Genomic DNA, 26,239 nt, shown 5'->3' with positions numbered 1-26,239 from the left:
AAATTTGCACTTTTAGTTTTTGCATTATATTTTTACCTCATACGTACAAGTTTGCATTATATTTTTACCCATCCATAGTAATGTATGAGATAAAAATATCTTATTGTTTGCATTTTGTGTATTGGAGTCATTAAAATTTCACTTTTATTTTCACATGCTTATTAATCATTTATATTTTTTCTTTTAATCGGGTCCTTTGACAATTTTTCTACTACAGTTTTGTTTGTTTGTAGGAGCTCCTTATATATAAAAATACAAGGCTTTGCTATGTCTGGTTCGGCCTCCACCGTGTCCACAAGGGGAACACAGAAGACCTACAAGGTGTCCAAGTCTGGCCCCCAGGCCTTCAGCAGACGCTCCTACTCGCATGCTATCAGCATCAGAATCATCTCCTTGGCCTTTTCCCAGGTGGGCAGCGGCTACCGGGCTGGCCTGGGCATCAATATGAATCTGACCCGGGCTGGGGGTGTGGGGAGCATTACAGCTGTTCAGGTGAACTAGAGCCAGCTGAGTCCCCTGAAGCTGGAGGTGAACCCCAACATCCAGGCTGTGTGCACCCAGGAAAAGGAACAGATCAAGACCCTCAAAAACAGGTTTGCCTCCTTCAGCAACCAGACGTGGAGCCTGAAGCAGCAGAACAAGATTCTGGAGACCAAGTGGAACTTCCTGCAGCAGCAGAAGACAATTCACAGCAACATGGAAAACATGTTTGAGAGCGACATCAACAACCTCCCACGGCAGGAGAAACTGAGGCTAAAGGCAGTTTGGCAACATGCAGGGGCTGGTGGAGGACTTGAAGAATATGTACGAGGATTCGTATGAGATCTACAAGCCCACAGAGATGGAGAATGAATTTATCCTCATCAAGAAGGATATGGATGGAGCTTATATGAAGGAGATAGAGGTGGAGTCCCACCAAGAAGGGCTGACAGATGAGAATAACTTCTACAGGCAGCTGTATGTAGAGGAGATTCATGAGCTGCAGCCCCAGATCTCCCACACGTCTGTTGTGCTATCCCTGGACCTGGATGGAACCATCGCCAAGGTGAAGGCCCAATACCAGGAGACTGTCGACCACAGCCGGGTGGAAGCTGAGACCATGTACCAGATCAAGTACCAGGAACCACAGATGTTGGCTGGGAAGCATGCGGGTGACCTGCATCGCATGAAGACAGAGATTTCTGAGATGAACTGGAACATCAGCCAATTCCAGGCTGAGATCAATGCCCTCCTCAAACGGCAGAAGCTTTCCCTGGAGGCAGTCATTCCTGATGCTGAGCGGTGTGAGGAGCTGTCTCTCAAGGATTCTCAGGCCAAGGTGACCGAGCTGGAGGGGCTGCTCTGAGTACCACCAAGTGGACATGGCCCTGTGGCTGCGTGAGTACCAGGAGCTCATGAACATCAAGCTGGCCCTAGATGTGGAGATTGCCACCTACCATAAACTGCTGGAGGGCAAGGAGAGCTGGTCTTGTCTGGAATGCAAAGCATTCAGTAAATGCTAATGGAATCCATATCTGAATCTCCTCCTGCCTCCACAGCAAGGTTGCTCTACTTACTATAATCCTTCTAGTATTTGCCTTTAGTTCTTCCTTCTACAAGTTTCTTACATTCTGCCTACAAACATACTCAGATCTCTTCCAACAGAAGAAAGAGAATCTTTCCTGGATTACATTTCTCGTTCATGTAATCATACAAATACTTTTAACGCCATATTCATATTTATTTCCCCCTCCTTATCATTCACTCATTTCATAATGCTTGGAAATCTGATTCCATTTCTTGCCTGTGAATTCCTAGTGACTTACTAGCGCTAGAAGGTACGTAGCTTGAAGGACATATACTCGTGCTTCCACTGCCCCTTTGCACAGATGAGAAAGGTAAAACAAGAAATGCTTCGTGACTTGTCAAGATCACATAACTATTGCTGCTCTATACTAAGAACCATGAGATGACATCTCTTATAGATGACATCTCATTTAATTCTCATTATAGCTTGGTGAAGGCAGAATTATTATATCTTTTACAGAGGAGTTGTATTATTATTAAGAACATAAGATTTGAAGTCAGACTCTCTGGGCTCCAACCTCAGCACCACATCTAATTAGCTATGGAAACTTAGTTTCTTACCTTTTCCTTTACCCTTTCTGCATGTGTGTATTAATATCAATCTTAATGGATTTATGTATGTGTAAGCATTAAAGAAATGATGCATTTGAAGTACTTAATGCCTGCTACAAAGGAAATATTCTACAGTAGTTCTTAACTGGGGGTAATTTTATTCCCAAGGGGACATTTGGCAATGTCTGGAGTCATTTTTGATGATCATTACTGGCATATGCTACTGGCTGGTATCAAGTGGGTAGAGTCCAGGGATGCTGCTAAATGTTCTACAAATGCACAGGACAGCTCCTAACAACAAAGAATTATCTGGCATATATGTCAACATGGCCAAGGTTGAGAAATCCTGTTCTACAAGTATTAGCTAGTACTAATATACTATATTAATTAGGAGGAAACTAAGGGGCAGAGAAGCTAAGTAATATAGCCAGGATGACACAGTTAGAAAATAATAGACCCAGGCTTTGAATCTTTTTTCCGCTCATTCCAAGTTTGAATTCAGTTCAGGTGTACTTTCTACTACATCACAACTGCTACGTACCTAAAACTAAATTTGTACCTAGAATCCAGGTCTTGGTGTCTAATACCACTCTCCAATAAAAGAAAGCAAGGCTCCTTGGAGAAATGGTTGATTCCAGGGCTAGGGCAGAAAATATACAGAATGATCCTGGAGCATCTTGTAATGACAGAAAGTAAGGAAGTACCAAAAAAAAAACAAACAAAAATACAGATACCAATGACGGGAATATGTCAAAGAGACACAGGAATCAACTGAAAGAGTTTCCGATGTCCAAAATTGGAAAAATTTGAGCAATGGCACAATATAGTACTGGATTATAATCCAAAGTAGAAAATAAATACCCATGAGTCCATACTGATATAAATAAATAAATAATTTGAATATGTAAATTAATGGGGGGATAGACAAATCTCCCATGTAGAATTCCAAATAATTTATGTAGATATTTTTACCTCAAGAAGGAAATAACCCCTTACTTAAGTGTGGACAATATCTAATAACTTCTGTCCAAAAGAAAACAACATGGAAAGGGGGGTAAAAATGACTTTCCAGAGGAGAAGCCTGAAAACACTACCTCAGTTAGGTGATCAAGTTTAACATCAACAATAAACTCATGTTGATAGCATGGACCCTTGATATGATGTGATGAAACAGCACTTTACCTCTGTCGTCTTTTTCCTAGAAACTTATAAACGTTGTGTAATTGTTAGAAAAAATATCAGACAAATCTCACTTGAAGGGTATTTTACAAAGTGATCAGTATTCAAAACTATCAAATTTATCAAAAACAAGGGAAGTGTGAAAAACTATCACAGCCAAGAGGAACCTAGGCAGACATAATGTAGTATCCTGAATGAGACACTAGATCAGAAAAGGGGACTTAGGAAAAAACAAAGAAAATCTGAATAAAGTATGGACTTTTGTTAATAGTGTATCAATATTGGCTCATTTACTGTGACAAATGTAAGATGTTAATAACAGGGGATCTGGGTGTTGAGTGTATGATAATTATCTGTACTATCTTTGAAACTTTTCTGTAAATCACAAACTTTTCTAAAAAAAAATATTTTTTTAAAAAAACAGTAAATTTGAATAATGAATCTTGAAACAAAGAGCTGACCTTTATTTTCCTTCTTGTAGATAAAAGGCAGTATCAAGTAGGGCTTTTGAGGAGGAGAGATGAAGTTACAGGGGAAGGAAATGCCTTCAGTATTCTCAATAGAGTAGATATCAAGTGGGGTATTCTGAAATATTAAAGGGTTGGAGGCAATTATGGTTTTGAAGTCAAAATTCAATAGGGATTTATAGGGAATATCAGTAAGTCCATTGTATAAATTCTTTTAAATTGTTCATGTGACGAATATATTTGATGTATTTAAATGTATGTGAAACAAAACCTATGTAAGTGATTATTTAAATTAACGTAATATTCATGTTACTCAGATACGGAAAAAGTGAATACATACAACTCATGCGCACCAGTATCAATCAGCTGTTCAGAACCAGGGTCTCTAAAATTACACTTAGACCACAGAAAAAGCATCAGTCAGGGAAGTCTGTTTAGCAGATGAAACTCTTTGTCTATTCAATATACATGTTTTATTTTTCTTACTAAAATATCCCTGATTTTGTTAAGGGAGGCAGTGGAGCCATCTAAAGTAATTGAATACCCCAGACATCCTTGAAGCTAGAGGTGGCCATGTGACACAGCTATGAGGATTACAGAGAATTTGCTGGAGTTAAGGGACAATTTTGTCTTCTTGATTATGGGTACCAACTGTCCTTCACAGTTTAACTTTCTTTTAACCTTCTTCCTTGTAACATCGGTTCTATACCTAGAGTGCAGCAATAATTTTGTGACCATGAAGCCATAGTCATGAGGAAAAGACCCACACATTAAGGAGAGCAGGATAGAAAGATGGACAGCCAGGTCCGTGATAATATTTTTGAATAAATTCACTAGCCTGGAGAGACTATTGCCAAACATCTAGTTATCTGAAGACAGATAGTGTTACTCTTTGTAGAGTTTCTGTTCTATGAAGTCAGAAGCATTCTTTACTGATATAGTTCCCTAAACCGATTGTGCAACTTTAGGGAAGGAGGAAGGGAATATTGATTTAGGAATCAGGTTTGCTCAGAATCAATCAATGGATGGCTAATAGAGATAAATCATTCCAATATCCTGGCAATCTGGGTTTTATCCTGCCAGTCTTTCTTCTTGATTTAGAAAAAGTTTATTTGTAAAGGAATGGTAGATTATGTCATCCCTGCCTGTGTTCCCGTGTTATCACTAGGCAAGTCTTCCAGTACACAGTGAATGTCAAAAAGGATTCATGGCAAATGCATTTTCTTAGAATATTATTATGTGTAAAATATTGATTTTAAATAATATCTTTTGAAATGTATAAGTGAGGGGAATTCCTCATAGCTGATGATTTCTGTTGCCTTGCCAAAGAGTTACCGTAATGTAAAAAAAACAAAAACAAACGAAATCAGACTACAGAAGCACAAAGATGGAATTTTTTCCCCAGAAGTCTCATAGCAGAGTGTAGTGAGTTGATTTATGAACAATTTTTGAGTAGATCACTGTCCATGCATGATCAATACCTGAGAATTAAAATGAGAAATGATTATATTATTGGTTCCATTCATCAGAGTGCCTCCCTTTTTAAATTGCATAGCAGTATTCAGATAGAATTTGGTGGTACTTAAGATATTTTAAGGGGTCGGATATTAGAAGTTTAAGAGGGAAAATTTTCTTTGGAAGGAAATAGAAGATTACATAAATAAGGACCTGAAAAAATATATTTCTGATAATTTATCTTAAAAGGATTTTTATATTTTTTCCTTGAAATTTCAATATATTTTATCTGAAAATATTCAACTCATTCCTTCATATTTTTTATTGATTTTGCTGTCAAGAAAGTATATATTTTATCATAATATTATTTAATTTACAAATGAAATTGTTGCCTTTGTTATAAAAAGTGAACCTCCAATGTAATTTGCTCTTTAAATTTAAAATATTTTTTTTCTGTACTTTCTAGTGGAAGGGATTCTTGTTAATTTGTGGAGAAAAATATACCCTCTCTGAACAAAAAGGCTAACGGGATCTCTGAAGTGCTGGAACAAAACTCTCTTTACAGCTGTTTTGGAAAATGCCGGAAGCCGGGAAAATGTGAAGAGAGCAGCATAGACTTTTCTTCCATTCATGGACCAAAGTAAGTCTAACATTTTCCCAGATGTCAAAGGACAAACTGACCCCATCATTAAGCACTGTTTTCAGAAACTTTACAACCAGAGGTAGAAATAAAATAGAAAGCATAGGATTGTGTCCTAGAATGTCAATAGAAGGCATCTTACAGCCAAAACCAAAACCAAACCAAAACAAAACAAAACAAAAACAGAAAGAAAAAGCCCTCCATTAGCAAAGATTATTAATTAAGCACATATGACTAAAAATTATGATTTGATGATTTGAATGGAAATGATCAATGGAATATAAAAGTAAGGAAGAGCTTTTACTAATTCTGATAACCCATGAAGCAGTGATTTTCCTTCATGAGAAATTTTGAGGAATTTTGGGTTGCTTGAATAAACAGAATTGAAATGAAGAAATAGTTGATTAGAAACACGATCCTCTATAGGTAAAGTAATGAAAGCAAGTACAAAAGGCCTGGCAAAATCCACGTAAGCCACCAGTCCTCTCCCTTTTCCCCATCCAAAGTCAGCGGAACAATATGGATTTTATTACTGCTTCTGGGAAATACAATTGGTTCCAGGAGGTCGTGGCAAGCAGAGATGCCCAAAGTGGCATTTACTCCCTGCCTACTTGGCCCACTAGGTAGAAGTGGGGCTCTTCTTTGGCTCCTAACAAGTGAAACTGTGCCAGGCAAAGAATGGTGGTTCTCTGCCAGCTAATTCTTGGCTACTACTTGCTGTCTTTGGCTTTAGATACTTCCTATTTCTCCCCAGGCCACTGTACCTCTGAACTAGCAAAGTATGATTACAGTAAATCTCAAGTTTTCATATTTATATGTTTTTATGCTAGAAAGGTTTGAACAGAGGGACCCACAAAGTCTTTGACAGTTCCCTATCAGCTTCTAATTGTGAACAGGATAATTTCCTTTGCCTCAGGTGTGCCTGAGGAGACAGGAAAATCATCAGGCACATCTGTTATTTTGGTACAAACAAACGGAAATGCTCCAAAGCCCTAGAACTTACTATAAGAAACAGGAGTAAATTTTGAAACCTTTTTGTGTACTCAGTAAGATTCTAAGACACTCTACATTTATGTAACCAATATGGTCAGTGATAAAAAGAGACCCATAAGAACAATTTAACTATAATTTAAAAATTATTTTAAAAAAGTGGTTTCCAAATTAAAAGCAATGAAAAAGGCAGTGAAGAAAGGTTTGTATGTTATAGCAAATTGAATTTTAAATTTTTGACATGTTTAATAAATTCTACCAGAGCCTAAATAAAGAGAAATAGCAATAAAAATAATGGGAAAAAAGGTATAGACGTGAAAGGATTTTAATCTAGAAAATGGATCTGGAGGATATGAAATGGAGAATCTTACACATACATTATTCTCAGAAGAAAGGAGCTTAAGAACTGAGAGACTAATTTCCCATAAACGCCCGATTTAGAGATGATCAAGATTTATCTCCTGACCAATAAACATGTGCCAACAATCTCTCCCTGTCCTCAAGACAATGAACTTTCTGCTTGGCCTCTGCAGGACTTCCACTTCTTTGCACTCCTCAACCATAAATACAGCCCACCCCAAGTTTTCAATGGACTCCTCTGTAGTTTGCTACCGCGTGTATTTCCAGAATTGCAATTCTTCTGTTATTCCTGAATAAACTCAAATTATCAGAAACTCATATTTCTGATAATTTGAGTTTGCCTCAGTTTACCTCTTTATTTAGGTTGATGGGCAGAAGTAAGAAATTCAATATGCATATGATAGAGATTTCAGAAAGAGAGAGCCAAAGAAATAAAGTACTAATGAAAAGTGAAGACAATTTTAATGAGTTGAAGAAAGCTTGACTCTGAAACTAAAACAGCCTCACTGAACACCAGGCAAAATAAGTAAAAAGGGAAATTAATAGCATAAGTCTAAAGAAAATAAATTCAGTTACTTCTAAGCAACTCTTTTTTTTTTTCCTAGAATTACATTAAAAATTTATTAAAGAACTTACATAGGAGTTACATCTTAGGCAGTGACAAGATGAAGTGGATATCTTCCACCAAGCAACTCTTGAACAAAAGAGAAAATTTCCAGATAGTCTAGATAGATTAGAGACTACACATAAAATAAGAACAATGAAAATTCAATGTATCAAAACTTGTACTAAAGGACCAAAGCCATTCTAGAAAATGATAGCTTACATGTTTCCATTATTAAACAGGAGTGAAAATAAACTATTAAAACCTTCAAAACATTTGTAAATGAGGAGTCAACTCTAAGGAAAGCAGGAAAAAAACTAATTAATACAAAATGTAAAATAAGTAATTACAAACTGAAAATCTATAGACAATCATAATAGCTGGGAACAGGTTTATTAAAAACCATAAAATTATATATAATGTGATGATAAATCTAAACAAAAAATTACAAAATTAATATATCTATAAAAATTTTAAAATAGACTATTATACAACTATATTAATTGTGTTAACAATCTTAAAGATATATAATATTTTATAGAAATATAAATTAATAAGATGGATTCTAAAATAATTAGAAAACCTCAAAAGTCCAAGAAACAGAGAAGTATTTAAAAATTGTGTTACTTCTTAAGGCTCCTTTTTTAATAGGTTTACAGGTGAATTTTTCTAAACTTTCAAGGAAGAATTAATATAAAGGCCCAAGGAAAAGAAGGAAAATTTTCTAATCTAGCTACTATAAGCCTAATAGCAAAATCTTACAAAGTGCAAAACACTGTAGTTCCATCTAAGTTATGACAGTGTAAACATTCTAAAGATATTAGCAAATTCAGTACAACATGATTTTAATGTAATAACATATTATGATCAAGTAGGAACTACGTAAAAATGGTTAAGAAATTTATAAAGCCATGGATAGCAACCAAAGGGCAAGGAAGAAAATCTACACACATATTTATTGGTTTTTGGGGTGGGAAGAGGGCAATAAATGACTCTCATTATCTTATTTGCTACACCTCCTAGAATGCTGAATCAGTTGAAATGTAAACAAAAGAATCGAGCAGATGAAGATTCAAATAGCTTTACAACTGAGCTGTAACCATTTGAAAATACAATGAAAATCAAAGATTTCTTTCACAATGGCAACAAAATTTAAACTATCTATGGATAAACTTAGAACTAATGAGCAGTAAAAAGAAGAAAATTTACGAAAATTTACTGAGGGTCATAGAAAACACCTACATGGAAAGACACATCATACGCAGGGCAGGGAGGATTTGATTTTATAAATATACAATTCTCCACAAAATAAGTTATAATTCTAATTTCGATGTGATTTTTCCTCCTTTTCCTTATAGTTCTCCTTTTCCTACTTTTTTTCTCTTTCTATCTTACTCTTTTTTGTTTGCTTGCTTTTTTCCTCTTTTGAAGTGTGAATAGCTAAAAAAAAAATAGGGAAAAAAAAACCCTGAGAGTTATCCTAAAATATTATAATGCTACACTACTTAAAATTGCTAGATGTTATGTGTGGGTATACATGAGTATCCACTGTTATTGTGTTATATATGTGATGTTACATTGGTACTGTGTTAATATGATATCTACGTATTTTCTTGGGCTCCTGGACATGATTCTGGTGTGTTTGTATGTGATTGTGTGTGTGTGTGTGTGTGTGTGTTTATGTGTTTGAGTGTGTAGGCTTCCCCACACTAATAAGCAATTTTTGGACATGACCAGGATGTACTACAATTCAACTCAATTCAGACTTTATCCAGAGATAGTACTACGAGTAGGTTCCACAGGTTAGGGTCTCAGTCCTAAGAGACTTCCCACCGTTAGACACCAATCACAAGCCCAGGTTGTTACCTGTGCTTCTGACCAACTGGCTACAAATCAGAGGTTCCCATAACCCTCTTCTTTGGTTCAATTAATTTGCTAGAACAGCTCACAGAACTCAGGAAATCTGTTTACTCAGTAGATTACCAATTTATTGCACAAGATATTAAAGGATTTGAGTCAATAACCAGATGAGGAGATATATAGGGCGAGGTCCCAAACAAGTGAGCTTCTGTCTTCACGGAGCATGGTGGCATGTGGAAGGTTCTGGTTCTTCAACCTGGAAGCCCTCTGAACCCGTTCCCTTTTGGGTTTTTATGGAGGCTTCTTTATGTAGGTAAGATTGATTAAATAATTGGTTACTAGTGATTGATACAACCTCTAGCCCCCCTCCCTCCTTGGAAATCAGGAGGTGGGACTAAAGTTCTATGTCTCTGTTAATGGTTGGTTCCTCTAGCAAACAGTTCCCATCCTTAGATGCTTTCCAAAAGCTACCTCATCAATATAACTCAGATATGGTTGGTCTTATCCCTCAAGAAGTTCCAAGGGAGTTGGAACTGTGAATGAAGACAAAATATAAATGAGAAATATATTTTGATCATCTGAATGACCAAATTTTTACATATGTATTTTTTTCACAAAATATCACAAGCATAAGTGTTTTATATATATATATATATATATGTGTGTATATATAGGTATATATGCATATACACATTACATATATGTATATATTTCTTAAATATCACAATATTGTAAGCATAATCTGGATATTTTATTTTAATTATGGTAACATTATAATAACAGGATATATACATGTATATGTACATATATGTATGATGGTAGTATGCCTGTGTTACATGTATGTTACATATATGTATATCTGCAGGCTTTGTTTGAAATAAATGATAAAGATTTAATCAAGGGTCTTCGGGTTTGCAAACTGGAAACACAACTAGTCAAAAACTCAGAAGTGTTTGAAAAAAAAAGAAAAATTGTTCTTATAGTAAAAAGTTCAGCCTTGAGAAGAATTAGTTCCGCATTCTTAGCCCTAGCATTGGTTCAGGACAGTTATCAGTCAGATGTCAGGTGTTCTGGATGATGGATGCCAAGTGGATGTCAAGTGGTCTGGATACATGAGTCCTTCAGTGGATAATTAGAAGGTTATGTGGAGGTCTGGTATATATCAAGGAATTGACCTAGGACTGGATAGTTCAAAAGTTTGGGTTCCCAGTTAAACAAGAATGGAATCATTTCCTCATACCTCAACCTGCTTGATTTTAGTAATTTAACAGCTTGGCTATAGTGACTCCATTTTATTCCTTCACTCTATTCATATATACAGAGGGTGCCCCAAAAAATATATCCACTTTTTAAGAAAGGAAAAAACTGTATTAAAATTGTAATACTTAATATATACCGATAACAAAAGATGAATACAAATAATATGTATACAGTTTTTTGGCACTCCCGTTATATGTGTATGTGCGTGTGTGTATACAAACACACAAACGTAACAATATAACAATATAACATAACTATCACACAGTAAAAAGGGTAAAAGAATTTAAAGCCAAGTCAGCTAATAATAATAAATAATTTAGATAAGGTTCTTCCTTGCCTGGAGGCGGGGATTAGAACGGAAATAATTACATGCCTGAAACGGTAGTGGGTAGAGTTACCATCTAATCCAAAAAGGACTAAGTGAAAGTGAGTTTGGCTCAAATAAAATCTTAACACTTTTCATAGTTTTTCTGAGAGCTCTGTTTGCTGAAATAAATAAACGAGCACACCCAGATGTTTTTGTCATTTGCAAGTTAAGCAGCCTCTGGTTTGCATGTTTATGAGGATTTTATTTTGTTTTGTTTTGACTAGGCTCATTGAGTATAAAGAAGTTATATTCTCAGAGCATTTGTTAGAATAATACTGTAGAAGGTTTTATACTTACGTTAATGCAATAGTTGTTTCAGAAAACTTCCTAAGATGGCTCATCGTTTATGTATGGCTTTTTTTTTTTTTTTGGTAGTTGTGGGTTTACTCAGACTGGTTAAAATAAGATTTTTTTTTTATTATATATATTTTTTTACTGGGGTGACAATTGTTAGTGAAATTACATAGATTTCAGGTATACAATTCGGTATTACATCATCTATAAATCCCATTGTGTGTTCACCACCCAGAGTCAGTTCTCCTTCCATCACCATATATTTGATCCCCATTACCCTCATCTCCCTCCCCCTACCCCCCTGACCATCTGGTAACCACTAAACTAGTGTCTGTGTCTATGAGTTTTTCTTTCTCATTTGTTTGTCTTGTTCTTTTGTTGTTTTTGGTTTATATACCACGTATCAGTGAAATCATATAATTCTCTGCTTTTTCCGTCTGACTTATTTCGCTTAGCATTATACTCTCGAGATCCATCCATGTTGTCACAAATGTTCCTATATCATCTTTTCTTACCGCCGAATAGTACTCGATTGTGTATATATACCACAACTTCTTTATCCATTCATCTGTCAAAGGACATTTTGGTAGTTCCCATGTCTTGGCCACCGTAAACAAAGCTGCAATGAACATTGGAGCACACATGTCTTTATGTATACATGTTTTCAAATTTTTGGGGTAGATACCCAGGAGAGGGATTGCTGGGTCATATGGTAATTCTGTTCATAATTTTTTGAGGAAACTCCACACTGCCTTTCATAATGGCTGCACCAGTCTGCATTCCCACCAACAGTGTATGAGGGTTCCTTTTTCTCAACAGCCCCTCCAACACTTGTTACTATTTGTCTTGTTGATGATAGCCATTCTGACTGGGGTGAGGTGATATCTCATTGTGGTTTTTATTTGCATTTCACTGATGATTAGTGATGTTGAGCATTTTTTCATATGTCTATTTGCCATTTGTATGTCCTCTTTGGAGATATGTCTCTTCAGGTCCTCTGCCCATTTTTCAATTGGGTTGTTTGTTTTTTTGTTGTTGAGTTTCATGAGTTCCTTATATATTTTGGATATTAGCCCCTTACTGGAGGCACTGTTTGCAAAAATCTTCTCCCATTCAGTTGGATGCCTCTTTATTTCGTCCATGGTTTCTTTTGCTATGCAGAAGCTTTTAAATTTCATATAGTCACCTTCATTTATTTTAGCTTTTACTTCCATTGCCTTTGGAGTCAAATTCATAAAATGCTCTTTGAACCCAAGGTCCATAAGTTTAGTACCTATGTTTTCTTCTATGCAGTTTATTGTGTCAGGTCTTATGCTTAAGTCTTTGATCCATTTTGAATTAATTTTGGTACATGGTGACAGCAGTCCAGTTTCATTCTTTTGCACGTGGCTATCCAATTCTCCCAGCACCATTTATTGAAGAGACTGTCTTTCCTCCATTGTATGTTTTTAGCTTCTTTGTCAAAAACTATCTGTCCATATTTATGTGGTTTTATTTCTGGGTTCTCAATTCTATTCCATTGGTCTATGTGCCTGTTTTTCTGCCAATAGCATGCTGTTTTGATTATTGTAGTCCTGTAGTACAAGCTAAAGTCAGGGAGTGCAATACCTCCAGTAATGTTCTTTTTTCTTAAGATTGCTTTGGCTATTCGGGGTCTTTTGTGGTTCCAAACAAATCTGATGATTTTGTGTTCTATTTCTGATGCAATTTTGTTACTGGTGATTGGTCTGTTTAGATTTTCCAGTTCTTCATGGTTCAGCTTTGTTTCTAAGAACTTGTCCATTTCTTCTAGGTTATTTAATTTGGTGGCATATAGTCCTTCATAGTATTCTTGCATGATCCTTTGTATTTCTGTGGTGTCCGTGATAATTCCCCTTTTTCATTTCTGATTTTGTTGATTAGTGTCTTCTCTCTTCTTATCTTAGTGAGTCTAGCCAAGGGTTTGTCAATTTTGTTAATCTTTTCTAAGAACCAGCTCTTTGTCACATTAATCTTTGCTATTGTATTTTTGTTCTCTATTTCATTTAGTTCTACTCTGATTTTTGTTATTTCCTTTCTTCTGCTGACCTTGGGTTTCACTTGTTCTTTTTCTAGTTCTTTAAGGTGTAACATGAGGTTATTTATTTGGGATTTTTCTGGTTTCTTGAGATAGGCCTGTAATGATATAAATTTCCCTCTTAAAACTGTTTTTGTTGCATCCCCAAAATTTTGGTAGGATGTATTTTCATTGTCATTTGTTTCTATGTATCTTTTGAGCTCTCCTCTAATTTCTTCTTTGATCCAGTCGTTCTTTAAAAGTATGTTGTTTAATCTCCATGTATTTGTGTTTTTCCCTGTTTTCTTTTTGCAATTGATATCCAATTTCAAAGTCTTGTGATCAGAGAATATGCTTGGTATGATTTCAATCTTCTTAAATTTGCTGAGGCTGATTTTATGCCCCAACATATGGTCTATCCTTGAGAATGTTCCATGTACACTCGAAAAGAATGTATAGTCTGATGTTTTAGGATGAAATGCTTTATATATGTCAATTATGTCCATTTCATCTAATGTGTCATTTAGGGCTGCAATTTCGTTATTTATTTTCTGTTTGGATGATCTATCCATAGCTGTCAATGATGTATTTAAGTCCCCTAGTATAATTGTGTTTTGGTCAATTTCTCCCTTTAGTTCTGTTAGTAGTCATTTGGTATATTTTGGTGCTCCCTGATTGGGGGCATAAATATTGATGACTGTTATGTCTTCTTGTTGTATAGTCCCCTTTACCATTATGAAATGTCCATCTTTTTCTCTTGTTATCTTTTTCACCCTGAAGTCTGTTTCATCTGATATCATTATGGCTACACCTGATTTTCTCTGGGTACCATTTGCTTGGAGTGTCAATTTCTACCCTTTCACTTTGAGTCTATGCTTGTCCTTGTAGCTGAGATGTATGTATGGGGAGTGGGGTTGAGGGGATATAGGAAAAAAGAATAGTGACAGAGCAAAACAAGTAAATGTGCTGATAATAAATAGTTAACATCTGTTATAGAATATTCTCTTAATAGAGCTTATCTCTATCTACATATTAATAATAAGAACACTTCATATGTTTTCATAGAGGATGAAAGAACAGTATTTTCTAATCAAACGGATTATTAGTAGGACATTTATATACCCAAAAACAGCATTTAAAGAAGCCATATTATATTATATAAGAGAAAAACAGGAATTATGAATCCAAGAGACATTATATATGGTCTTGAAACATATGTTAAAATATTAGAATTACTTAAGACTTGATTTTTATCAAGAAAATTATTCTATAATTAAGTCCCTCAAACTACAGTACCTAGTAGTTAGTCTTGCAATAAAACTATCAACGAATTCCTTCAACAATTCCTTTCTTTTCTCAAAGATGAATGACATCAGACAGTTCCTTGAATTCTAAACTATTAATGGACAGCAAATTGTCAGCAAATTTCCATCCTCAGTGTAGGATGCTTATTGCATGAGCAGTTCAGAAACGTAGCACCTCAAAGGGAAATATCTGTAGTGAGTTACTGTGGGCACCAAACATTCCTGAGAGAGATTGTAGATTGTACATTGTGATTTATTTTTCAAAAAATTAATAATTAACCTTTTGTAAACTGGTTTGGTTTAATGACATGCTCACTGTGTAAAAAAACACATGCCTTTTTAGTCAAAGCACATTTAATCTAATCAATACCACAAGATGCTTTCCTGGGCTTATTTCTACTCAGTTCTGAATTATATGTTGATTGTGTATAATGGATGTTTAGTAAGGAATAGGAGACAAAATTAGATGTTATTCTACATAGCTCAAGCTTGGTTTTAATGTCACGTGGTTCCTATTTTCTGTAATTATCTATGAATAGTATGTCCCTGGGCCTTGTACTCAGTGTTTTCTGAGGACTAGCCACGTCACTATTACTGGAGAACTTGTTAAAACTGCACTACCCCAAACTTATACTGCATGAGAATTTGCATTTATTAGGTACCTAAAAGTTTGAGCAGCATGCTTTTGGACACAGTTTAGATTGAGTTATCTGTGAAACTTTAGAAAAACATAAAGACCAAATTTCACAGATCTACTGAATCAGAACAGCTAAGAGTTGCATACAACATATGCATTAAATATATAAATAAATAACTATATATATGTCAGAACATATATATCAGAACAGCTATATGATTCTATGATTCTAACATATCAGAACAGCTAAGAGTTGCATACAACATATGCATTAAATATATAAATAAATAAATAAATAAATAAATAAATCAATCCACGGGTCAACTTCTCATGTGCACGTACATTTCTTTTTAGAGTGGGAAGAAAACTGCATAGTAAATGAAGACATGTTTTCATCATGAATTGTCATAAACCGGTATTTAGTTCAAATGTTGAAACTTTTTTTTTTACTAAAGGCAACAGAATTGAGGAATAAGTAAAGTTTTATAGATTTGCATAACTTTCTTATGCTATTATTAATTTAAAGTATTGATAAAAATAAAATAGATTAAATATTTCTGATAATTTTTTTCCAAATGTGGGAAAAGCGTTAAATATCATTAGACTATTTGATTCTGTGTTAAGTTACACTGATGGCAAAAGTTCTTTCTAAAATGCTCACAATTCTTTGAGATGGCATAAGACTACTAAAATGGTTGTATAATTTCACATTTCAAATGTCTCTACTAAGTGTTTATCATTTGAATTTGTCAGAATAGTGGTAGCTTCTCTGTTCTTGCTTTTAGTGTGATAATAACAAAATAAATACCCTAGACATAAATCTTAGTTTGTTTGTTTTTTCTTAAAATAATTGACCCTTTGCAATAATAGCAACCAAATAAGAGCAGCAACAATTTCTAGCTTGATTACATTTGGTTTATCTTCTGGCTGAGAATCTATTCAGATAAAACCCCAAACTTTTCAGATTAGAGTTTGTTTTTTGTTTTGTTTGTTTCTGTTTTTCTTCCTAAATAGCTAAATTCTAAGATTGTGAGTTGTTTTCTTAAGGAGAGGCAGTCTTGTACTGGTTGTTGATTTCATAACTAATTTTCCATTTCTTTGGTGAATTGTTTTCTTCTTCCCATTTTCTCTGTGCAAATTATTCTTAATTCTAGTCTGGAAAAGTTAATTTGCTACCTTAATGAATGTATATAACACCCTAAGAAATAAAGAATTGATCTTATTGAAAAGCTGTTTTTATGAGATAACTCAGTGGAATGCTAAGTTTGCTTGTTTTTCCCTCAAAGGAAAAAAAGACAAAACCCTTGTAAAACATTTTGTGAAAACTTTGCCAGTCAGTGGATAAATAATATGATGGTTCAGATAACTAAATAATAAAATATAAACTTAGTTCAACTGTACGACAATAATTTTTAAAATACATTGTGTCTCACCCTATAGCAAAACCGTAGTTTTTGCATAGTCATTGGATTGATTACCCCAAAGACATTTGACTCTGTTTCTCTGGTTTTAGACAGCATAGAAAGAGTTGAGTGTCCTAATCTCAAAATCTACAGGAAGTTTTCTTACAGAATTTATTTTGTCAATTTACCGTAACAAATCCTGCATAAGTGGAGGGATTCTCAAATGTAATTTTAATATAGCTTTTTCCACATAAACCCATTTCATCTTGTTTTGACTCTAGTATAAATTCAGAACACTTAAGTTTCTGACTTGAAGGTAACCTACATTCTTTTGTAAAAGAATCCGATTTAAGAGCTGTAACTGCTAATTTGATAATTTACATCATATTGAGTCCCATTGAAAATGGTGAATCCTACACTATTTTTCTAAATGGAAATTAATTCAGTCTTGTACTGTGAGGTACCTCCCAAATGTTTTGTAGCATTGAGTTGAGAATTACAGAAAGCAACATGCAGTTCTGAAGTTCACAGTATGGTGGCACTTCAAAATTTAAGCACTGGTATGGTTGGTAGGAGTCAGTTAGCTGTTTAATTAAATTTATCATATATTTGTTCAATGGTTAACTATGTGAAAAGCACTATACCACATCTTTGATTTTGAACCCCTGCTTCTCCAAGAGAATACATTGGCTACATTCAGTAGTCCTAAACACTCATCTGTTTTATCCCAAGTTCCACTATATTAGAGTTTCTTGAACTATCAAGAGGAAAATCATAGCATAAATGCAATGTAATTTGACGATAATTCTAAATGCATCACTAATAAAATAGCTATACTTATTAGGTTATGCCAGATCAAGGAACATTTGGAAGAATTTTAAAACTCCCTCATTGCTGTTTAAACCCCAGGAAGACTCTGATCTTCTGTTGCCATTTAGAGTTTCCAAGCAAAAAATATTTCAAACACTTGTAGAAAAAGATTATAAAAACAATGGAAGGCTGATAGCAATATCTGCTCATGTTAGTTGGTTATGAACAGTTAATTACATTAACTATAAAACTAAATCTTATAAAGGAAAGAAAGAAGGATATTTATGGTGCTAATTAAAGATGAGGGTACAATGAATAATCCAGGTCATGAAAAGGGAGGAAAATCAAGGAAGATGAGGAATAAGTTTTCAAGTCTTGTTGCATAGTAAAGTTATTCTTCTAAAAGCAAATGATTAAATTAAAAAATCCTGGATGTCCAAATTTATCCTTATTGGTTTTCCTCTGAAGAAAAAGTCTATGGGAACAACACTACCTCAACCACTAGCTAGAGCATGAACCAGATGATCTAGTAGGGTTTTCCCATTTCTAATTTCTTGATCCTTATGTTTATAAACTTTCCTGTTTAAGTTTTTGTTTTTTCCTTTCAATGGGACTTGCAAAAACTCTTGTGAAAAGGGTCCAAGATTGAAATAGCTTATTCACTGATAGTAGAGAGGAAAGAAAACCTATTTATTTCACTCTGTTAAGTAAAGATAGTCAATATTAACTTCCTCATTCATTCAACAAATATTTCTTGAGTGCCTACTACGTGTCAGATTCTATTTTATGAGTACGAAAGTTTAGCATCCTAACTCCTAACCAACCTAATGCCTTGTTCTAAACAAATAATAAGAGTAATGTATAGGAGGCATGCTTGATTCTCTGATCCACAAATGAAAAATCAGTATTACATAAAGCAGGGAGGGTGCTGTATGAGAGGGAGACTCTTGTCCTGACTGAGCAACATTGTAATTCTATATGTGCTGCTCTCTGCCCCATTACCTCATTTTGCAGGTCTTATAGTTGTGTTCTTTGAGACTATAGAGGGTAGGGATATGGAGAAGATGGTCAATATGCTCAACTTTCACGGTCCTATAGTGGTGAGTTCCATGTACCTACTCTAAAGTTTCTCTGTGTTAGCTCTAGGTGTCAGGAATCCCAGGACCTGGAATCAACCTCATCACCAGGTAAGGGAAAAAAGACATGATTTCCCTAGACATGCTAAGAGTATAGTAGTTAAGGAAGCTACAATTTCCATGAGATGGGAATTATGCTAGATAATTGTAATTGAAAATGAATAAAGCAGAGGTCAATGCTGTCAAGGCACTAGCAATTTAGAGGAAGAGGTGGATATAAATTTAGTTGATTATAATGCAATAAAGTTCTGTACTCTCACTTTGAACAAAGTTAAGTACAGAATATCTCAGAGTTATTTGAGCATGGGAAACAATTATATTCCATCTACTGAATATTGACAGGAGGTCATTAGATATACTAAAAGTGTGGGAAAGAACTTCATTATAAAAACAAAAAAATCTTCTCCTTTGTAAAAGACAGAGTCAAAAGAGTGAGAAGATAAGCCACAGACTAGAAGAAAATATTTGCAATTTTTTTTCCAAATAAAATAGAGATAAAGGACTGCTATGTAACCTATACAAAGAAGAACCCTTAAAACTCAACACTAACAACCCAATTAAAAAAAAAAAAAAAGGGCCAAAGACCTTAACACACACCTCACTTATAAGAAGTTATACAGATGGCAAATAAGTATATGAAAAGATGCTCCACCTCATATGAGTATGTCATATGGGAAACACAAATTAAAACAGCAATGAGATACCACAACACACCTATTAGAATGGCCCAAGTCTGAAACATGTACCCACTAAAAGCTGGCTAGGATGTAGAGCAACAGGAACTCTCATTCATTGCTGGTAGGAACGCAAAATGGTACAACCACTTTAGATAACAGTTTGGTAGTTTCTTACAAAACTAAACATACTCTTACCACATGATACAGCAATCATGCTTCTTGGTATTTACCCAAGGAATTTAAAATTTATGTCCACGCAAAAAAATTACACACGGATGCTGCTTCTGGCAGTTTTATTTATAATGGCCAAAACTTGGAAGCAACAAAGATGTCCTTCAGTGGATAAATAAACTGTGGTACATCCAAACAATGGAATATTATTCAGTGCTAAAAACATGTGAGCTATTAAGCCATAGAAAGACATAGAGGAAACTTAAATGCATATTACTCAATGAAAGATGCCAATCTGAAAATGCTACATGTTGTATGATTCCAATTATATGATATTCTGGAAAAGTCAAAACTATGGAAATGATAAATAAAAGATCAGTGTTTGCTAAGGGTTAGCGGGGAGGGAGGAATGAATAGGTGAAGCACAGAAGATTTTTAGGGTTATGAAAATTCTTTTATGATATTATAATGATGGATACATGCCATTATACATTTGTCCAAACCCATAGAATGTACAAAAACAAGAGTGAACCATAATATAAACCATGAACTTTGAGTGAGTATGATGTGACAATATAGGTTTATCAATTCTAACAAATGTATCACTCTTTTCTTACTTTTGGGGTGATATTGATAATAAAGGAGGCTATGCACATGTGGGGGTAGGGGGTATATTGGAAATCTCTGCATTGCCCCCTCAATTTTGCTGTGAACCTGAAATTGCTCTAAATAAATAAAGTCTTTAAAAATGTGTGGAAAAGGTAAACAGTGGAAGCTATAACAAACGCACAAATGAATTTCTTGCTGCAAGAAATGACAAAATTTTTAATTATATGTTTAATATACAATAAACATTCGGTATCAAAATGTCCACAAACACAGCACTGACCAGTCTCCCTCAAACAGAAAACACACACCTGCACACACCTGCACACACACACACACACACACACACACACACACACACACACCTCTGCTTAGTTAATTGCTGCCGATACAAGGATGCACAGATTAAAATGTCCATCCATCAACTGATTTCATGAAACTTAAGTTTAAAGGGGATGATTTCACTAAAGTAATCACATACATGTGATTACTTTGGAAATCATTTCTCTACTACAGATGAAAAAGGGGTCACATACTAAACCTAACAAGCTCAAGGGAGGCCTGCAAACTCAGAGACTGAAAGTAATCACATATGGTAGTCTGAACATAAAAAATTTCTAACTAAAAGCGAGTCACTTTGTGGTTAGTCATTTCCTAGGCCTGTAGCTTCTTTGACAAGGAAAGGGCAATGTTTACCTTAAATGAGCCTGTCTGTTGTCTTTTTGCATCTAATATAACATACCTTTGAAATGTCCGAGTAATCTTTTTTTCTAGACCCCTCAAGGCACAACTGCTGGCACCAGAGCACAAGAGCACAGAACCCCTCATTGTTATCTTGTTCCCCGCATACCATGTGTATGTACCATAAATGTAAAAAGTATGTACCTCTCCATTTTACTTTTTATCCAATCCCCCACTTTGCTTTCTCCTTCTCCCTCACTTAATCTACCACCAGTGGATTTCACGTAAGCCTCCTTATTTCTCCTCCTTTGATGTTAATGTATAAAATTAGCTGCAAAACTACCATTCTCCAGAGCATTCTCTCAGTCTGTTGAGATTTTGCTTATTGGGAATTGTCAGTTTGGCTCAAATAAACTCGTAAAAATTCTCTACAGGTTTGGGGATTTCTTACATTGACCCTACTTAAAACATACTTTGGAAGAAAACATTACAAACATTTCTTCAGCATTTTTGTGGAGAATCTATTAGCATCTTCTGTAATACATTCTTTGTCTTGTGGAAAGGAAGAAGAAAGGTGTTACAGATTGAAAAATCAATACCAGCAAGTGTGGACATGAGTGTGGGACACAACACTAGCTGAAGGCAAAGAAACATGCTACACAGGCAGATAGGGGTCTGTTTGTGGAAGGAACTCAACGACTTCTTTGCCTTTGACTCCTCATGTTATCTCTGGTAAAATTTAAAAGTTCATCCATTTTAGCTGTTTATATTTTCCTACTTTTCTTAGAACTTGCCATATTTCAGTATCAATGAGTCATCTGTACCTATGCCACATCGTTTTGTCTAAAAAATATTTTTCATTTAAGCCCTTACTATTTTCTAGACACTGTGCTAGACAGTTTACATGCAAGATTATGTTAATTATCATAAACATTTTGCAAAAGCAGTATTATTAAACCGATGTTAGAGTCAAGAAAACTGAAGCTGAGTCTACATGTGAATCCTTCCTATCTGACTCAAAGTTCATTGTACTTTAATAACTGGTCTTTGTAATGGCATTCCCCCTAGTGTGTTCCTTGGAGGATAAAGCGTGAGAGAAAAGCATTCTATGGTCACATCAATATGAGGACAAAAGTGCACTATATCTCTCTTGAAGATTCACAGTATACTTAGGATATTAAAGTCCCTGTAAAGTTCCAAACAAAAAGAAATTCATTTCATTTTGTTTATCTGAATACTTCACAAACTTTTTGACTGTCAGACAATTTTTTTTTTTTTTTGTAAAACATTTAACATTCCAAGACATACTTCGGGAAACTTTGTCTGAGAGTATATTGGGAGATCCTTATTAATCAGAACTCAACTCATGTAGAGTCCAAGAAATATAAACCTTAGTATATACTCTCAAGTCAATGTTTTTCAGAACGAGCGTCATGACTCATTGGGTTATGAAATCAATGAAGAGGATCCTGACCAGTATTTGGGAAAATAAACTAAAAAAGAAAACAAGTAGGATAGAAAATATTGGGGTTGTTGTATATAGTAAGTACTGAATCATGAAAGTTTTACTGGGTCACTATGTAAAATATATTTCTTTCTATGGTCATGGCCAAAAATGTTTAAAGCCACTGGTTTCATGAAAGTCATATGAATTACTTATTGTGCCAGAAGTTACAGTGATAACAAATTTGTCTGACCTTTGTAAAATTAACACAAAAAGGACTATTGTAATGCCATGGCTAAATATAGTATTTGTTATTACTTAGAACTGGAGAATTTTAAAGCTGAAATATAGGGGGAAACCAAAATAGAGCTTTAGCAACTTGTCAAGGTCAGAGGGCTGTTAGTTGGGTCTATAATCCAGGTGTTCTGATATGTACTCTAGCATTATTTTACTTCTCAGTGTAAATTAATATATTTTTAAATTTATAGACCATGAGTGTTATTTCTTTTTAATCAATAAGAAAACTAGGCACAAAATCAGCAAATCACTCCTGGATGGTAGGTCAATGACAGGTTGCAAAAATGCTGAAGGCTTTAATTGAAGGAAAAAAAGTAATTTAGAGATACTTCAGTGCTGGGGTCTAATTATAATTACAACTAACAACTAATTAACATAATACCCCCTGTTAATGGTGGGGCCATTCAGTTATCATTTGCACATGTAAGTGTCCCGTATATATGATTTTGAGATGACAGCAGATAACAACACGTCTGTGAACAAAAACTTGCTATGGGAATGTAAAGATGCAACCCTTAATCAGAAAACCCTTCACACTCACACCTTTTTCAAAAAAATTAAGAAAAAGTATGACTTATCGAAGCATGCCTTAGCAAAACAAACATTAGGTTCTACACATTTTATTTCAAGCAGGCCCCTGCAAGAATCTTTGCAATTGAAGTCATCGAAGATTATACCTAAATTTGTGCCTAATCACTCCTCTTTCTTGGTCTGTTCTTGGGAAGGAGTGTTAGAAGCTGGTGAATAAAGGCTGGAGACATGTACTTCCTTTTCCATCCCTGTGCTCTCTGGAAAGCGCCCTCAGGAGCCTACCCCAAGGAAGTGGGCCTGGGTTTGGATTCCAGCAAATTCATCCTGTCTCTGGAGCCCAGGTTGGTGTCATCTACTCCCAGGAAGCTCCGGGCCACACTGGGCAGAAATCATTTGATAGCTTAATCTTGGTGAGAGGAAGAGAGGCTGAAGCTTGTGTACTCTAGTGATAAACGGAAGCAGCCGGCGAGTCAAGGAAGAGACCTGGTATCTTTAAGAACTAATATAAACGAATAGCGCATAAACAAGAACTTAAAGGCGGCGGGCACCACCCCCAGCAAACCAGGGAGGCGACTGGTGTCTGGAAGGGAGATAACCGCGTCCTTAAGTCCTGAAGGTTCCAGGGGTTCTCTCGGGAAGACTCTTCCCTGGCTGGAAGAACAGTGGAGGTTGGAGGAGGTGAATTTCCTAAAGCCCGGGACTGGCCCTTGGACCCTCCCCCTTCTCATAATTAACTCCACGCCGGGTCCAGCCAGTCGGGACCCGTGGCTCCCCCGGACCGTAGTCTCCCGTTTTATCTCCAGGAAAGGATCCGGGGGTGGTGGGTCCAGCCCGGGCCACAAGCCCCCGCGCGATTTCAAATCCTGACTCTGTCTAGGGCCGGCCGCCCACTAGGTCCTCCCCATTCCCCTCTCTCCTCCCCCGCCTGCCGCTCCCGCGGGCTCAGGGGACGCGGGTGCCGGCCCTGGCCCCGCGTGACGTGGGCGCCGCGGCGGGAGGGGCCGCCCGGGGGGCTCGGTCCGCCTTATTAGTGCCCCGCGGGTCGCCGGCAGTGAGCAGACGACCGGCCGCTCTCCGAGCAACAGGAGCCCGCTAGCGGCCCACTCCTCCCACCTCCTCTGCCTCCTCCTCCTCCCCCTCGGCTCCTCCCGCCCCCACCTCTGTGCGCCGCGGAGTCTCCCTTTCCCTGCCTCTTTCTCCCGCTCTCGCTAGCTCCTCTCTCTGCTAATACTTTCCCCTGCTGTGCTCCAGGGGACCCAAGCATTCTTCGCGCTAACCTTAGGGACCAATGGTGCTCGAAAAGCCTAGAAAAAGCCGCTCTGGGCAGAGATAGTTAGAAGCCCCTCGTCCCTTCCCCCTCTCACGGTGCAGCCCGTGCCCGGCTCGCAGCACCTTCTCGCTCCTGCATAGTCTGTTTGAGAGGACGGGGTGAGAAGGTGAAGTGGAAAGAACTGCAGAATAGAGGGGGCCAGTCTCAGAGCTCAAATTTCATTTTCATTGAAGCAAAGCACAGAAGATCAGGGTTTTGTTTGTTGTTTTTTTTTTTAATTTTTTATTCTGCATTTTTTTTTCCTTTAAAAAAAATTTTTTTTTAGAAGAAACTTATTTTGGGGGGTGTGTGCTCTGGGCATTTGCTTTGCCCAGTAGTTGAAAAGTCAACTCGACTCGTGATGGTTCTCCTGTCACTTTGGTTGATAGCAGCCGCTCTGGTACAGGTTAGGACTTCAGCTGATGGACAAGTAAGTGGAAAATAATAATAAAAAAACTGAAACCCAACCTTTTCCCGAAAAAGTTTCTCCCCTCTTTCCCCTCCTCTGTCCCCTCCTCTGTCCCCCCCACCCCCTTCCCTGTTATCTTGTGCTTTCAGGAACTGTATTTTGACTGCTGGGCGCAGCGCGCGGGGCTTTTTGGGGTGGGGGGTTGAATTGCACGGGAGGTTATGACTTCCACTTCGGGAGCCCAGGCTCGTCACACCTAGAGCTTCACCACTCTGCGGCATTCGTAACAATTCCTGGTGACAGACTGCAGCCAATTCGCATCCTCTCCGGGCCATCTGGTTTCCCCTTTCCAGAGGACAGTCTGGGCGCTTGAATGAAGTTCTGGACGCTGGGTTCAAGATCCCAGTGCTCTGGTTGCTGCTGCGGGAATTGGGTTCGTGGGGGCTTTCTCTCCTCACTGAATCATAGCTTTCTGGAGCAGCCAGAGGCGGGGGTTTCAGGAAGTGTTTGGGTCGGACAGGGAGCGATCCAGTAGACACGTGTCCTGGGAGAACCGCGGCGGGGCTGGGGTTTGACAGTTGGGGAGGGAGACTAAGGATGTTTCCTGCCCTGCATTTTCCTGGGCTGAGGCTGGAGGCGCCGGCCGCTTTTCTCCCCTCCCCCTCTGCAGAGCTCCTCCTCTTTAAAGCTGAGTGCAGCTCTGTTTCTTTCTGGCCCAGCCCCCACCCTTTGGAGACTCAAGGTGAAGCCCGATGCTCTCAGAAGAGTCCTTAAGGCTAAGCTGGAGGAGCCGAGACGTTTGTAGTAAATCACATCAGCGCAGGGCCGGTGGGACTTTGGGTACAGAATTTGTCTGTGAGTTTTTGTAGCGTCTCTGGTCTCCCTGGTCTGAACATAGGGTAGAAAGTCTAGAATTGTTGATTCTTGACCTCAAATCTGACAAATCAGGCCCCCTTTTAGGCTTCTTTTCGCACGTGTAATGTAGAGACTTTCTTTTCTAATCCTTACCCAGTATCTGGAGTTTTCAGAAAAGCATATTCAGTGTCAGTATTTAATTTTGTTAGCTTTATAAATGTTAAATTAAAATTAAAACGAGCAAACAGTTCCCTGCCCCGAATTGTTCCTAAATTGGCTCGTGCTCTGGTCACAAGAACCTTCTGCAAACCCAGGTGCAACCTTTAGGCACCAATCCCTG

At 36.8% G+C, this 26,239-nt stretch overlaps 1 protein-coding gene and 1 pseudogene across 3 annotated transcripts in view; both read left to right on the top strand.

The window, feature by feature from the left end:
• Positions 1–267: 267 nt before the first annotated feature.
• Positions 268–1,502, top strand: LOC308499304 (keratin, type II cytoskeletal 8-like; annotated as a pseudogene). Its single transcript has one exon. The product of its transcript is annotated as a keratin, type II cytoskeletal 8-like (transcript).
• Positions 1,503–24,379: 22,877 nt separating this feature from the next.
• The window catches only part of ADAMTS3 (ADAM metallopeptidase with thrombospondin type 1 motif 3), a 248,032-nt gene continuing 246,172 nt past the window's right edge, over positions 24,380–26,239 (top strand). For both annotated transcript variants that reach the window (XM_081057912.1, XM_081057913.1), the window contains exon 1: positions 24,380–25,065. In XM_081057912.1, coding sequence (XP_080914038.1) covers positions 24,997–25,065 — 69 coding nt within the window. In that variant the 5' untranslated portion in view covers positions 24,380–24,996. The remainder of the gene's footprint in view (positions 25,066–26,239) is intronic.

This window comes from Rhinolophus hipposideros, assembly GCF_964194185.1.
Source record: "Rhinolophus hipposideros genome assembly, chromosome: 1".
Classification (NCBI taxonomy): domain Eukaryota; kingdom Metazoa; phylum Chordata; class Mammalia; order Chiroptera; family Rhinolophidae; genus Rhinolophus; species Rhinolophus hipposideros.
Note: the sequence above shows the minus strand (reverse complement) of the source record. Positions and strands in the feature narration are given on the sequence as shown.